At 45.2% G+C, this 14,257-nt stretch overlaps 1 protein-coding gene across 4 annotated transcripts in view; it reads left to right on the top strand.

The window, feature by feature from the left end:
• TMEM241 (transmembrane protein 241) overlaps positions 1-14,257 on the top strand; it is a 147,362-nt gene that overhangs the window by 48,291 nt on the left and 84,814 nt on the right. For all 4 annotated transcript variants that reach the window (XR_009213503.1, XM_032152651.2, XM_058438560.1 and 1 more), the window contains 2 exons: positions 5,307-5,384; positions 12,660-12,685. Coding sequence is in view for 3 of the 4 variants with exons in the window: in XM_032152651.2 (XP_032008542.1) it covers positions 5,307-5,384; positions 12,660-12,685 (104 nt within the window). In the remaining variant the exon portion in view is untranslated. The remainder of the gene's footprint in view (positions 1-5,306; positions 5,385-12,659; positions 12,686-14,257) is intronic.

Here is a 14,257-nt window from a genome sequence, read left to right on the forward strand (position 1 = left end):
TACATTTTTACAGAATTATTTCAAAAATGCTGCTTTGGGCTTTATGGTTCCTGATGTGCCATTTTCCCTGATGAAGGAGAGTAGGACCTTTTGATGTTGAGGCCATTCCTACAATCTTGACAGTGGTGATGAGCATCACCTAGTTTTCTGTTTCTCTTTAGCAGATATCTAGGTCATCCAAAAGTGGTTCAAATCATGAAGAGTCAGGTAAAAAAGAGAACCAGGACATATTCCTCAGTTTTCTTGACTGTATAATGGGGATGTTAATAATATCTATCTCATAGGGTTATTATGAAGTTTAAATATATAAAAGTGGTACAGTGTCTGACACGTAGTAAGCACTCAAGATATCTTAGCTACTATTATTGCTTTTGTCATTTCTTAGCATTTTTGTTTGATTTAACAAAAATAAGTCCTGCTGAGCTTGGCTCCTTAAAGATAATAAAGGGCAGATTTTCTGAAAGAATCAGTCACTAGGGGTCTCCTGAACTAATGGGTTATAGTTCACATTAGGAATTGTACAGAGTTAGAGGCCAGGGAAAGATTGGTAATTAAAGTTGCAAACTGGCCGGGTGTGGTGGCTCACACCTGTAAATCCCAGCACTTTGGGAGGCTGAGGCGGGTGGATTACCTGAGGTCAGGAGTTGGAGACCAGCCTGACCAACATGGCGAAACCTCATCTCTACTAAAAATACAAAAATTAGCTGGGCGTGGTGGTGCATGCCTGTAATCCCACCTACTCGGCAGGTTGGGGCAGGAGAGTTGCTTGAACCTGGGAGGCAGAGGTTGCTGAGATCGCGCCACTGCACTCCAGCCTGGGCAATAGAGTGAGACTCCGTCTCAAAAAAAAAAAAAAAAGGTGCAAACTGCCTTAATATTGTTTTTAATAGAGCCCTACACAGGCTGATAGAGTGCAACTGGTCAATTGTAGAATAATGGTCTTTAAAGCCTGTTAGCTTCTCAGTAGAAAAAATGGCTTGAGAAAATCAGATTTAAAATTTGTTAAGCAGGAGTAGAAGAAAGCCTTTTCAAAAAGGGTATAGGTTTACTCTGAGTTCATCCATTTTAGTTCTTACCAGCTGTATTAGCCCATTCTCACACTGCTATAAAGAACTACCTGACAAGCCAGGCATGGTGGCCCGTGCCTGTAATCCCAGCACTTTGGGAGGCTGAGGCTGGCAGATCACTTGAGGTCAGGAGTTCGAGACCAACCTGGCCAACATGGTGAAACCTTGTCTCTACTAAAAATATAAAAATCAGCTGGGCGTCATGGCAGGGCCTGTAGTCCCAGCTACTCAGGAGGTTGAGGCAGGAGAATCACTTGAACCTGAGAAGTGGAGGTTGCAGTGAGCCAAGATGGCACCACTGCACTCTGGCCTGGGTGACAGAGCAAGACTCCATCTCAAAAAAAAAAAAGAACTACCTGACTGGGTAATTTATGAAGAAAAGATGTTTAATTGACTCACAGTTCTGCAGGCTGTACAGGAAGCATGGCTGGAAGGCCTCAAGAAACTTACAATCATGGCGGAAGGTGAAGGGGAAGCAAGCACCTCTTACCATGGCGGAGCAGGAGAGAATGAAGGGGGAAGCGCCACACACTTTTAAACAACGAGATCTTATGGGAACCACTATCACAAGAACAGCAAGGGGGACATCCACCCCCATGATTTAATCACCTCTTACCTGTTCTTTCTCCCAAAATTGGGAATTACAATTCGACATGAGATTTGGGTGGGGACACAGATCGAAACCATATCAGCAGGTTTATTACTGGAGTAAGCAAACAGCCAGGATTTGGAACACAGCCACTCATATTGAACTTTGGACAGTTGGAGATCCAGGAAGTTTTCACTGTGGCTTGACATAATTTGTGTGTCATAACACCACGGCTAGAAGGTGTGGGCTTTGCAGTTAGACAGGCCTGGATTTGGGTCATGGCCTTGCCGCTGAACCAGCTGTGAATACTCGAGCAAGTGGCCAGTCTTTCTCAGCCCCATTTTTGTTGTTTATAAAATCAGGGTAATAGCATCTAGTAAGAGAGGTGCTGGTAGGAGGTTTAAATAAGAGAATACACATAAAATACTTAGCACTATGTTTAACACATTGTTGGTGGCTATTGTTAGTGTACTTTAAAATTAATTCTACATGTATAAATAGATCCTTTTCCAGAATCTGATCAGAGTAAGGGCCTAGGAAGATTGAGAAAACAGCCTGCAGGTCCTAAAATTGAGAAAATTAAGCCTCGTCAAAGTCTAAAGTTGGGTCTAGAATTATCTGACCTCATTACTGATTTGATAGCCAAGGAGGCAAAAAACATTCACATAAGGTCTTAAGTCAGTAAGATCCAGCCCCCACTTTAATATTAGCTTCCATGTGTCATGTGATTAACCGGTCCAAGATTTTTTTTGCTTTCCTTTCAATCCAAGAATTGGAAGGCCAGGGCCCAAGTTTGCCAAACATGGGCCTAATGGAGAAAGCCAACTTTAAAATATGTAATGTCTTTAATAATCTTAACAAACATGAAAAATAAGTTAAAATCTAAAAATTTAAGAGGATAAAACACAAAGATAAATGAAAAAATAGAAACTAAAATTGTTCTATTTTAAAAGAAAAAAACAATTTGAGTTGAACTTTTAATGAAAGATAAAAATAGAAAATGTTTTTTTAAAAAGGTAAGAAAAATGTAAGGCAAGAACTCAGAAATGAAACAGTGCGAGTTAGAACAGATTACTAAAATGGCACAGCTATATAAAGGTATAGAAGTTTTAAAGACAAGGTAAAAATATGTCCTCCATAAAGATAAAGAATAAATTCATCTGAAAGTAGGCAAGCAGCATAATTTTGAAGCAGGTCCTCCAAACTGGAGCAGTTTACCCAGGTTGGTCCTCTGCAGAGGCTGCTGAGGGCGGGGCCACCAGTTAATGTTATTGACACCCTTTGTGCAGTGCTCCTGAGCCACTCTTCAAGGTCCTTAACCTGTAGTATTTGGGTCATTCCTCTTGGCAGCTCCAGGCTATGGGGTATCGTTATCCCTGCTTTACAGGGGAGGAAACAAAAGTTTGGATGCACGCCTTGCCCCACTAGCAGGTGGTGGAGCTGGAGCCCAGAGTGATGACAAACCCTGTGCTCTTATTCTCATTTTCTGCCTTCCAGGAAGCATCATTTTCATTATCAACAATAAAGACAACAGGCCAGGGGCAATGGCTCACACCTGTAATCCCAGCACTTTGGAGGCCAAGGCAGGCGGATCACTTGAGGCCAGGAGTTCGAGACCAGCCTGGCCAACATGGTGAAACCCTGATTCTATTAAAAAAATACAAAAATTAACCGGGCGTGGTTTCAGGTGCCTGTAGTCCCAGCTACTTGGGAGGCTAAGGCAGGAGAATTGCTTGAACCCAGGAGGTGGAGGTTGCAGTGAGCCGAGATGGCACCACCACGCTCCAGCCCAGGTGACAGAGTGAGACTCTGTCTCAAAAAACAAAAACGAAAAACAAGGCAACAGAATTCCTCTCCTCCTCATTCTCCCCTCTCACCTTGTCAAGGTTACCTATCCATTAGGAGAGTATGCCACTCTTAACAAATGTCCCAGCAATGGGAAATGTGCAGTAGGTACCAGTATATCCTAATAATGCACTGTTACATTTTTTATATTTTCTCCTCCCTTTTTTTTTTTTTTGGTGAGAGTTTATCCAGTTATTCAAATATTTACTTCAGTTCAGTCTCCTAAATATTCCTTTGATGTGGCCCCTTTCCTCCATCTTCGCTGCCAGTACCAAGTTCAGGTCACCATCCTGTCCTTCCTTGTGTTAGTTTCCTGTGGCTACAGTAATAAATTACCACATAGTTGGGTGAGTTAAAACAACAGAAATGTATCCTTCATAGTTCTGGAGGCCAGAAGTCTGAAATCAAGGTGTGAGCCTCTAGGGGATAATCTGTTCCTTGCCTCTTTCAGCTTCTGGTGGCCACGGCATTGCCCAGTTTGTGGCTCATCACTCCAGTCTCTGCCTCTGTGGTCACATTGCCCCTTCTCTATGCATGTCAACCTGTCTCCTCTTATAAGGATATGTGTGATTGCATTTAGGGCCCACCCAATAATCCAAGATAATCTCCTGTCTCAAGATCTTCAATTTACTCATATTTGCAAAGATCCCTTGTTGCCATATCAGACAACATTTACAGGTTCCAGGGATTGGAATGTGGATGTTTTTTAGGGGACCATTTTTCTTTCTTTTTTTTTTTTTTTGAGACGGAGTCTCGCTCTGTTACCCAGGCTGGAGTGCAGTGGTGCGATCTGAGCTCACTGCAAGCTCTGCCTCCTGGGTTCATGCCATTCTCCTGCCTCAGCCTCCCAAGTAGCTGGGACTACAGGCACCTGCCACCATGCTCGGCTAATTTTTTTTGTATTTTTAGTAGAGACGGGATTTCACCATGTTAGCCAGGATGGTCTCAATCTCCTGACCTCGTGATTCACCCTTCTCGGCCTCCCAAAGTGCTGGGATTACAGGCGTGAGCCAACGCAGCCAGCCTTAGGGGGCCATTTTTCATCCTATGGCACCCCTAGACTTTTGAGGCCCTCTCTGTCTCCTGTCTTCCACCCTGCAGCCCGAGTTCCTCTAAACATGCAGATCATGTCAAGGTCAGCTTTAAAATTCTTCAGTGGTTCCTGGGGCCCTCAGAACCATCCTGTTTCCCAGTGTGGCCTGTGAATACCTCTCTACCTTCCTGTCCCTCACTTCCCCCTTCCTCATTATGTTTCACCCATGCCCCACTTCTTCCTATTCCCTGGAGAAGCTGGATCTTCTCTCTCCTCTGGATCTTGGTGTGCTCCTCTGCCTGGGCCACTTTGCCACCTCCTCGTTTTTTGTTTGGCCCATGCCAGTTCATCATTCCGTTCTCATTCCTTCACTTCACTTTGAAGTCCAAGTCCTCTTGGACTTCACTTCCTCCAAGAAAGCTTGCTCTGCGTGTGCTGGGCGGGGTGCACTTTTGCCCCATCTGAGCTCTCGCCTGAGGGGGCATGTTTACCTTGTCATGGGATGTGTTCCCTGCACCTGACACAGTGCCTGACACACAGGAGACTTAAATGTTTGTTGATGAGAATGCCCATAGGAGGGGAACCTCTACATCCACCTACAGAGAAATACTGCAGCAAAGAGTGCTAATCCACGTAGAAATCTTTGCTGGAGTGATTATATATGTGGATGCCAAAAGTTTCCACAGCTCTTTATTTTTAAGCAAAAAAATCAACCATGTGATTATGAGATCGAAGAAAATGTTTTCATGTTTTTTATTCTGTTTTCTTTCAGGCCATTCCTGTGTTTCTCACTTTGCATAATGTAGCTGAAGTTATCATCTGTGGGTACCAGAAGTGTTTTCGGAAAGAGGTAAACGATCATGCAAAATGCTAGTGTTCCGTCCTTGTTTTAAATTTCAAAGAAGCACTCTTCTTTTTATGGCCCAAATTAGTGTCTGTCTTTTCCTGCCACCAATCTCCAGGCAAGATTACCTGATAGTGGTCACTGATATCATGGGACATAGTTTTGACTTTGCTGCAATTCACCAGACATACGTGGGAATATTGTTGATATGAACTGAACTCAGATCCAGGCCAGGCTGACCCAGACCCTCGGGAGACAAAGAGGAGTTTGCTGTGGGCCTGCTGGGGAAGCATTCCTACCCCAGCCAATCCAGCACCACAGGACAAGGCGTAGCAGAGTTTTACACAGGGTGCCGTGGCACTAGCCCACCCCAGGGAAATTTGCTTTTCTCTCCAATATCAGCTATACCTCATACCAGCTAGAACAAGCTCCTTCACCTTCCATGCCTCCATCTGTGCAAGGTGGTAATAATGACACCAGCTTGTTTAAGGCTTTTTCGAAGAACACAGCAACTATCACTGTTAAGTAACTGCTTCCAGCCATTTCCTGCATGCAGTGGGTGCTCTGCACATCAGCAACTATTAGCAATGTTATTAGAGGTGGTTTTAATTTGGTCTTTCTTTTTGGAGTTTTTTCTTCTGGCATTTGCTATTTGATTTCATACCAATTTTTGGAACACTTTAATTTATTTTTATTTTTAGAGACAGGGTCTTGCTCTGTCACCCAGGCTGGAGTACAATGGCACAGTAATAGCTCCCTGCAGCCTCAAATTACTGGGCTCAGGTGATCTTTCTGCCCCAACCTTCTGAGCAGCTGAGACTACAGGCACAAGCCACTGCACCTGGCTACTTTTTAATTTTTATTTATAGAGATAGGGTCTTGCTATGTTGTCCAGGCTATTCTTGAACTCCTAGGCTCAAAGGATCCTCCTGCCTCGGCCTTCTAAAGCATTGGGATTACAGATGTAAAACATCACACCCCGCCCAATTTTTGGAACTTTTAAACTATAGAGAGGCCAGCTGGTCACCTCAGGCCACATGCTTCTTACAGGTGTGCAGGAAAGGAGGCCATGACCATACCCGATCTCCCCCCATCATCCCACCGCTCCTTGGAGGTGGCCCTGTCAATCGTCTCTCCTCTCTTCTACACTGTCAGCCTCTCCCTCACCGCTGGCTTATTTCCCTGGGCCCATAAACATGCTTGGTGTTATCAGTGCACCGAGGAGAGGATGGGCTCTCCTTCCCATGTGACAATGAGAGACAGAAGAGACTCACTTCACCCAGCCCTGGAAGGGCTCATACAGGAAAATCTCAAGCTGCCTTGCCCGTGCACCTCCCACTCTGCCTCATCCCTTCTCTCCCCGTCCATGCCACAGGCCTCAGACAGGGCTGGACTTGGTGTTGTCCATGCCCTCTTGTCCCTGTCACCTTCTGCTGCTCCTGCTTCTGCCCCCACCGTTCCCCTGAAACTGCCCTGGCTGAAGTCACTGGTGGCTTTGTCTGTGCAACTCATCGTGTCTGTTTCCACCATTCCCCCACTTTCTCCTCTGGCCTCTCTGAGCCCCCTTCCTTGGCCTTCATGCCCCCTCCCTGATTGGTTCCCTTCCTGTGTCTTGGGCTTTTCCTTCATCCATCTTTCTCTTCCTTTTCCTTTGTCTGCCTCTTCAGGGTTTCCCTGGGCTGTTTTCTTAGGAGCCTCTGTCCTCATGCCACACACTCTCAGGAAAATCTCATCCACGCCCATTGTGCCAGCCACCTGCTGCTCATAGAGGACCCCCAAGTCTCCATCTCCAGCCCATACCTCCCTGCTGAGCTCAGCTCCCCTGCAGAGCCCTGGGGCTTGCTGTCCTGTGGTTCTCCCCGGACATCTGAAACGAAACTGATCTGTTTCTCCAGACCTGCTTCTCACTTCGTAGCCCCAATCCTGGTCATCATCACCCAAGTCAGAAACCTAGGAGGCCCCTTGGACTCCCCAGTATCCCCTCCCCACCACATCCAGCCTATTACCAAGCCTGTGCCTCCTCCACCCTCACAGCTGCTGCCGCCCTAGTTCAGTCCTCATCTTCTCCAGGCGGCTGCCTGGCTGGGCCTGAGGAGAAAGAGCTCGATCCCCTGAGCCCTTAGGCAGGGCCTGGAGTGAGCAGCCCTGGGCTTAGACAGTTGTTGTTTTCTATTTGGCAGTCCCACGGCCAAAGCTGGGAGGTGGAGGCCTCTCAGCACTTGGGCTGATCTCTGTGCAATTGGAGGGTTCCCTGGATGGGCACCTTTCTCTGACATTTTACTTACAACACCATCGTGCAGTTTCCATAGTCCGTCAGTTCTAACATGTGCTTCTTTTCTTTCACATTTTAATTGAATATCTACAGTGGGAAGGCTCTTACAATCAATGATGTGTCGTGGTGTAATTTTTTTTTCTTTCTCCCTAATAAAAAAATAAGTGGAAGTTTTACAATCAATGATGTCTTAGGATCAATGAGATACGGCATGATTTTCCCCATGTCTCAGGCCTGCTTCCCTGAGTCTTCCAATGGCAGGAACCATGTGGTGGTTCTCCTCAGAGCTCTGGGCTCACCCTCCAGAACTGGGACTGAGATAAAGAGTCACTAAATGGTCACTGAGGTTCAGGGGCAGAACTTCCCTGAGAGTGGCTTAGCTCTGGGTATCTGACCTGTCCAAATTCAAAAAAAAGCTCATATTCTCCAAAGGGATCCTTTCTTTTTTTTTTTTTTTTTTTTGAGACTGAGTCTCACACTGTCACCCGGGCTGGAGTGCAGTGGCGCGATCTTGGCTCACTATAACCTACGCTGCCCAGGTTCAAGTGATTCTCCTGCCTCAGCCTCCCGAGTAGCTGGGATTACAGGCGTCCACCACCATGCCCAGCTAATTTTTTGTATTTTTAGTAGAGATGGGGGTTTCACTATGTTAGCCAGGCCGGTCTCGAACTCCTGACCTCGTGATCCACCCACCTCGGCCTCCCAGAGTGCTGGGATTACAGGCATGAGCCACTGCACCTGGCTGGGATACTTTCTTATGAATTTAGAAATGAAGATTTACCTGGTCTAAGGATAAGATCAAGGCATCTCCACAGCGTTTTGCTTCCTGACGAGCAGGTCAGAGCCTGTAGATGAGGGTGACTGTAGGACTGAGGGTTAGAAAGTCCTTCAGGGATGTTTCCCTCTGGCAGGGGACCTCTTCCATTCTAGAGACGAAGGCAGAGGTCTGGCTGAGAGGCCCTGTCCTTGGAAATAACTGAGTGAACACCATAAGTGTTTGAATCTTCAACTCCATTTCATCACTAACACAAAACATCACTTCTTGTCAGGGCAAACTAGAAAAAAAGTGAGTGGGTAACTTTGTTGTTGTTGTTGTTATTAAAACAAACCTTTCTTTCCTTTATAAATCTAAGAAGATTTAAGAGGTTGTAGAAAATACAGAGGGAGGCCAGGCACAGTTGCTCATGCCTGTAATCCAAAAGCTTTGGGAGGCCAAGGCAGGAGGATCACCGAGGCCAGGAGTTCGAGGCGGCAGTGAGCCATGATTGTGCCACTGTACCTCACCCTGAGCAACAGTGAGACCTTGACTCTAAACACCCAAAAATCAACTGTGTTTCTACTTCCCTGAGGAAACCACTCTATTCTTTCAGACTTTTTTCCTATGCACATATATAGATGTATTTACACGAATGGTAGGATACATCCTGTTTTTCCATTTAACAGTTTGTCAGGAATCCCTATTAAAGCTATCATTCCACATTGGTTGAAGCATGTGTTGGCCGTTCCCTATTTATAGAATTGTAGGTGGTTTTTAGCAGTTTAGGGTTAAAATCTGCTCCATGATGCTGCTGTGATATGTTGTTGATGAGACTTACATTTCTGATGATACAGCTAGGAGCCTTGATGAAGTCATCCCTTACCATAAAGAACACACTTGCACGCCACCTCACAGACTGTTAAATGTTACCATGAGGGCTATTTTGTTTACTATGTGTAGCTTTTACTAGAATCATTTTCGGAGAGTAAAAGTTGACCTCCTTGTGACTTCATTCTCAGATTATGAAAATAAACTATCTGGAGCTGTAGAGTTCATTTTCACCATCCACAGCAAGGTCTTTGTGTATTCATGCGCACACACGTGCACACACACACGCACACATACACACACACACACACAGTTTGACTGTAAGGCAATACGTGGCTTGAGGAATTAATCTAACTACCTTGCAGACTTATTTATTACAGTTTAATATTAGAATACTCCTGTTTGTTTATTCATTTGTTCAGCATTTATCAAGTACCTATGAAATGTCAAACATTTTGCTAGGCCTAAAGCCGCAGAGATGTAGGAGACACATTTCTTAGCCTTAACCCAGAGTGGAACAGTGGGGCTGGCCTGTACACTAGGGCTGGCACAGGGTATGGGTGGGCCAGCGGGTGAACTCCAGTAAGTCAGCATGGGAGGAGCAAGGAAACTTCCCTGGTGGGTAGATTTGAGCTGAGTCAGGCAGAATGGGAAGGGACTTTCCAGTTTGATAAGGAGAAAGGGCTCTCCTTGTCAGGCAGGCAGAGGGAGCATCAAGTGGTGGCTAAGGGTGCCAGCAGGGGTGACACTGCATGACTGGCAGGTGGGAGGTGGGCAGCTTCCCTCATTCCTCAGTGCCTCAAGTGCCCTCCTCTGTAACATAGAACCGATGACTGTTAATTACCCCATGATTAAAGGATTCAGTACATGCAGAGCCCTTAGAACAGCACCTGGCAGTGTGAGTAGCCCTCACAGTTCAGTTAGCTAACCCAGAGGAATGTCAGCTATTTATTGTTAATTTTGGCAGCATGACTTCTTTTTTTTTTGAGACTGCCTCGCCCTGTCGCCCAGGCTGGAGTGCGGTGGCACGATCTCAGCTCATTGCAATCTCCACCTCCCGGTTCTAAGCAATTCTCCTGCCTCAGCCTCCCGAGTAGCTGAGATTACAGGTGTGCACCACCACACCTGGCTAATTTTTGGTATTTTTAGTAGAGACAGGGTTTCGCCATGTTGTCCAGGCTGGTGTTGAACACCTGACCTCAAGTGATCCGCCCTCCTCAGCCTCCCAAAGTGCTGGGATTACAGTCATGAGCCACCACCCCTGGCCCTTTGGCACCATGACTTTTGAGGAGTTATATTAACCCATTCAGAACCCTGAGACCTCAGTAGGACTTGTTGCTAGGTTATTTTGGACTGCGTATCCTGAAAAGGAAAATGACTGCCATGAACTCAGTCATATCCAGAGCCCTGGGAGACGGAGCTGAGTAATGAACATATTGCCTGTTTTTACTCTCTGTATCCCAGGATCTGTACTCTTTTACTCTCCTCCATAGAAGTGGCCTTTTCTTTTGGCCTGAAACGTTAGCCCTGGAAGTTACTGGGTGAACACGCTATTCACAGAAGTGGAAGAGCATCCCTTTAGTCCCTCCTCTCTATTTCTGCTCTTACACCAGGCTGTTGAGGTTTTGGTTACATTTAGCTCAATTTTTGAGTAACTGCTGGGCATGGTGGTTCAAGCCAGTAATCCCAACACTTTGGGGGGCAAAGGCAGGCGGATCAGTTGAGGCCATGAGTTCGAGACCAGCCTGGCCAACATGGTGAAACCCCATCTCTACTAAAAATACAAAAATTAGCTGGGCATGGTGGCGCACACCTGTAATCCCAGCTATTTGGGAGGCTGAGACAGGAGAATCGCTTGAACCCAGGAGGCAGAGGTTGCAGTGAGCCAAGATCACACCACTGCACTCCATCCTGGGCAGAGCAAGACTGTCTCAAAAAAAAAAAAAAAAAAGAATTTTTGAATAACACATTTACAGTACGGGGCGGTGGGGGGGAGCAGTTACGCAGGTGTGAGCCAGATCACCTTTGCCCTCCTCCTTTCAGCGCTTAAGGGCTAACTTCCCAGCAGGTGGCAGTACAGCACAGTTGGCCTCGCATCCTGTGCTCTGCAGAGGCAGAGTTGCACAAAGATCAAGATTAGAGTCTAAAGTTGCAAAAATAGGATCTGTTCATTAAAACAGGGGAAACTTTATTATTTAGGCACACATGAAAACTTAAGGTAGCCTTTGTAGTAAGCCACATGTTTCTCTTGTCAGCGCTTCACTTCTAAACAGTATGTTTATACTTCACACTGCCTGAACTGGTGTCAAAAATTGTAGTTTGTTTCCAGCTAGCAGAATAATCCTTCTGAAATGTTTAGAATTCATCAAAAGTTTAATTGTACCTGTTCATTTCCTGTTTCAAATATATAAAAATCTGTGTTACCCTCTGCTAACGTGTTAGTCTCTGCTAACATGTACAAATGAGTTCTCAGTACAAAAGTCTGAGTTCCTTAAACTGACTCATCAAAAGGAGTTATAAGGGTGAGTCCAAATCAGAATTTCTTCATTTCAGGTAATTTAAATGCCAAGTTTATATTCCCCCAGTCTGCCTTTTTTTCCCTTGTCTCTTGGGGTGGAGTAAAATGTCCCTTCTCCTTTTTTTCTGTTTTTTATTTTCATATCACACCAGATAGTATATAGGACTGCTCTGAGTCAGCTGGATTAGTGAATGGAATATTTAAAGAGACAGAACTAAAACAGAAGTTGAGGTTGGGTGCAGTGGCTCACGCCTGTAATCCCAGTGCTTTACAAGGCTGAGGCAGGAGAATCGCTTGAGGCTGGGAATTCAATACCACTGAGCAACATAGTGGGATCCTGCTGCTACAAAAATTAAAAAAAAAGAAAAAAAAACAAAGAAAGAAAGAGTAGCCGTACATGGTGGCTCATGCCTGTAGTCCTAGCTACTCAGGAGGCTGAGGTGGGAGGATTGCTTGAGCCCAGGAGTTTGAGGCTGCAGTGACCATGTCATTGCACTCCAGCCAGGGCAACAAAGTGAGACTAGACAGATAGATAGATAAATGGATAGATAGAACAAGAGCTTAATTGCTTTTTAAAATACAGGTTACATCTATTTCTTTCTCTCTCCTCTTCTTAGCGTGTAAGATTTTTGAAGACACAGCCCCAGCGTCATTTTGTCTTTCACGAGTAAACATCATTCTAATGGTGAAAGTACTTTGCTGAAGTGACTCAACTCTGGAATTCTGAGTCATCTTTCATTTGGTTCAAGCAGAAAAAGCCTCAATAAATACTAAAGTGCAGCAAGCTGTTAAGCCCTTGATAAACCTACTCATAATTTATTTGCCTCTTGATCAAAATGTTTCCTTTTAAGAGGAATTTTAAAAGTTTTAAAAGTCTAACTTGTATGTTTCTTTACTTTTATGCAGAAAACATCTCCTGCAAAGATCTGTAGGTAAGTTTACTGCCCTCCCCCCCCAAAAGCCCTAATATAAGATTTAACCTAATTTTAACTTGGATGATAAACTGTTTGTTCAAGATTCATACTCTAAGAGGTGGCAGAAGAATTTATTGTAAACATTCATATATCCCTAATTTATGTCTTAGTCTAAAATTTCCTGTGTTTTTCTTTTCTTTCTGAAATATTTTATTCCAAAAGAGAAAACACCAGAACCAACCTGTGCTAGATTTCAGTCATTGATGCCCAAAACTTTACTAACAGTTGTGTAATACTGATGGAGAATGAAAATGAAAAAGATGGAAATGACTTAAAAATTTAAAAGTAATGTTTGCAGTTTATTTGGTCTTTAAGATTTTCCATGGTGGAAAAAGCACCAGCCTGTAAGTCCTGGGATCTGAACTGCAGTCCTGGGCCACAGCAGGGTGATCGTGGGCGGTTTTCCTCGTCCTCTTTGCCTCAGTTTCCTCAGCTAGGGTGTAAACTGGGCCGTCCTCTCATGCATTTGGATTCTAACCCGGGTGCCTTGCATCTGACTGCTTCCCGCTTCTTCTGCAGGCCAGGCAGCTCAGTCCTGGAGACAGAAAACCAACAGAGTGCTTTGATAGATGGATATAGGATTTCTACTGCAGATATTTCTGGGCTTTCATCCAATCCCCCACCCTCCTTTTATTCCTTTATTACAGGTTGCATCTTGAAAGAACAAGACAAAACCAAACTTCAGGACTATGCTCCTGTTTAAAAGGAGATTAGCAGGTGTCAAAGAGAGGCAGTAAACCTCATGATACCTGATGTAATCAGGTACTGCTCAAGGCCAGGTGGGGTGGGAAGGCAGGCAGGTGTCTCACCCTTGGGTATCCCCCGTCTTCCACAACCCTAAGAGGTTGTCTGTTTGGGGTGATCTCTGATGCTCATTCCCCATGGATGGGGAAGCATCCTCTATTCTATAAAGCCTTTCACTGTAGGTAGACACCAGACCCATCAGGATTCTCCTCTCCTCCCACCACAAAACCTGCCTGTTCCTAGACAGGCCCAAGAAGCTCCCCTGACACTCTCTTCTCCACTCACCCCACTGTTTGCCTTGGATTCTTCTCTAGGTCATTTGTGTGTTGGGGTGCCTTGAAAGTCAGCAAGGCTATAGGAGTAGGGCAGGCTGAGGTAGAGAAGTGTCCTGAGCCTCAGGCTGCTCCATGTTGTCCTAACCTTCCCAAGGCTGTGGGGCCTCAGCTACGAAGGCCCCTCTGCCAGTCCTCCTGCTTCTGACCCAGCCGGTCAGTGCTGGTCTATTGGGTACAGTGACATCTACACATGGTTACAGCAGTGAGGACCGTCAGAATTGATCAGCACCACTGTTTTCAGTGTACTAAGATTACACATGCCAAGTTGTTGTGTGTTACATATATATGTTTATATGTACATATAAAAACATGTAGTCTCTATATAGAATACAGAATGTGCAGAATGTGTGTTGGTAGGAGATGGCATATGGCAAAGTTCCCTGAAAGTGAAAACATTGTATTCGGTGCTTTTGTTCACGCCTTTGATCCTTTGCTGTTTGCTGCCTGATGG

The sequence above is a fragment of the Hylobates moloch genome, unplaced genomic scaffold (assembly GCF_009828535.3).
Source record: "Hylobates moloch isolate HMO894 unplaced genomic scaffold, HMol_V3 SCAFFOLD_5, whole genome shotgun sequence".
NCBI classification, from domain to species: domain Eukaryota; kingdom Metazoa; phylum Chordata; class Mammalia; order Primates; family Hylobatidae; genus Hylobates; species Hylobates moloch.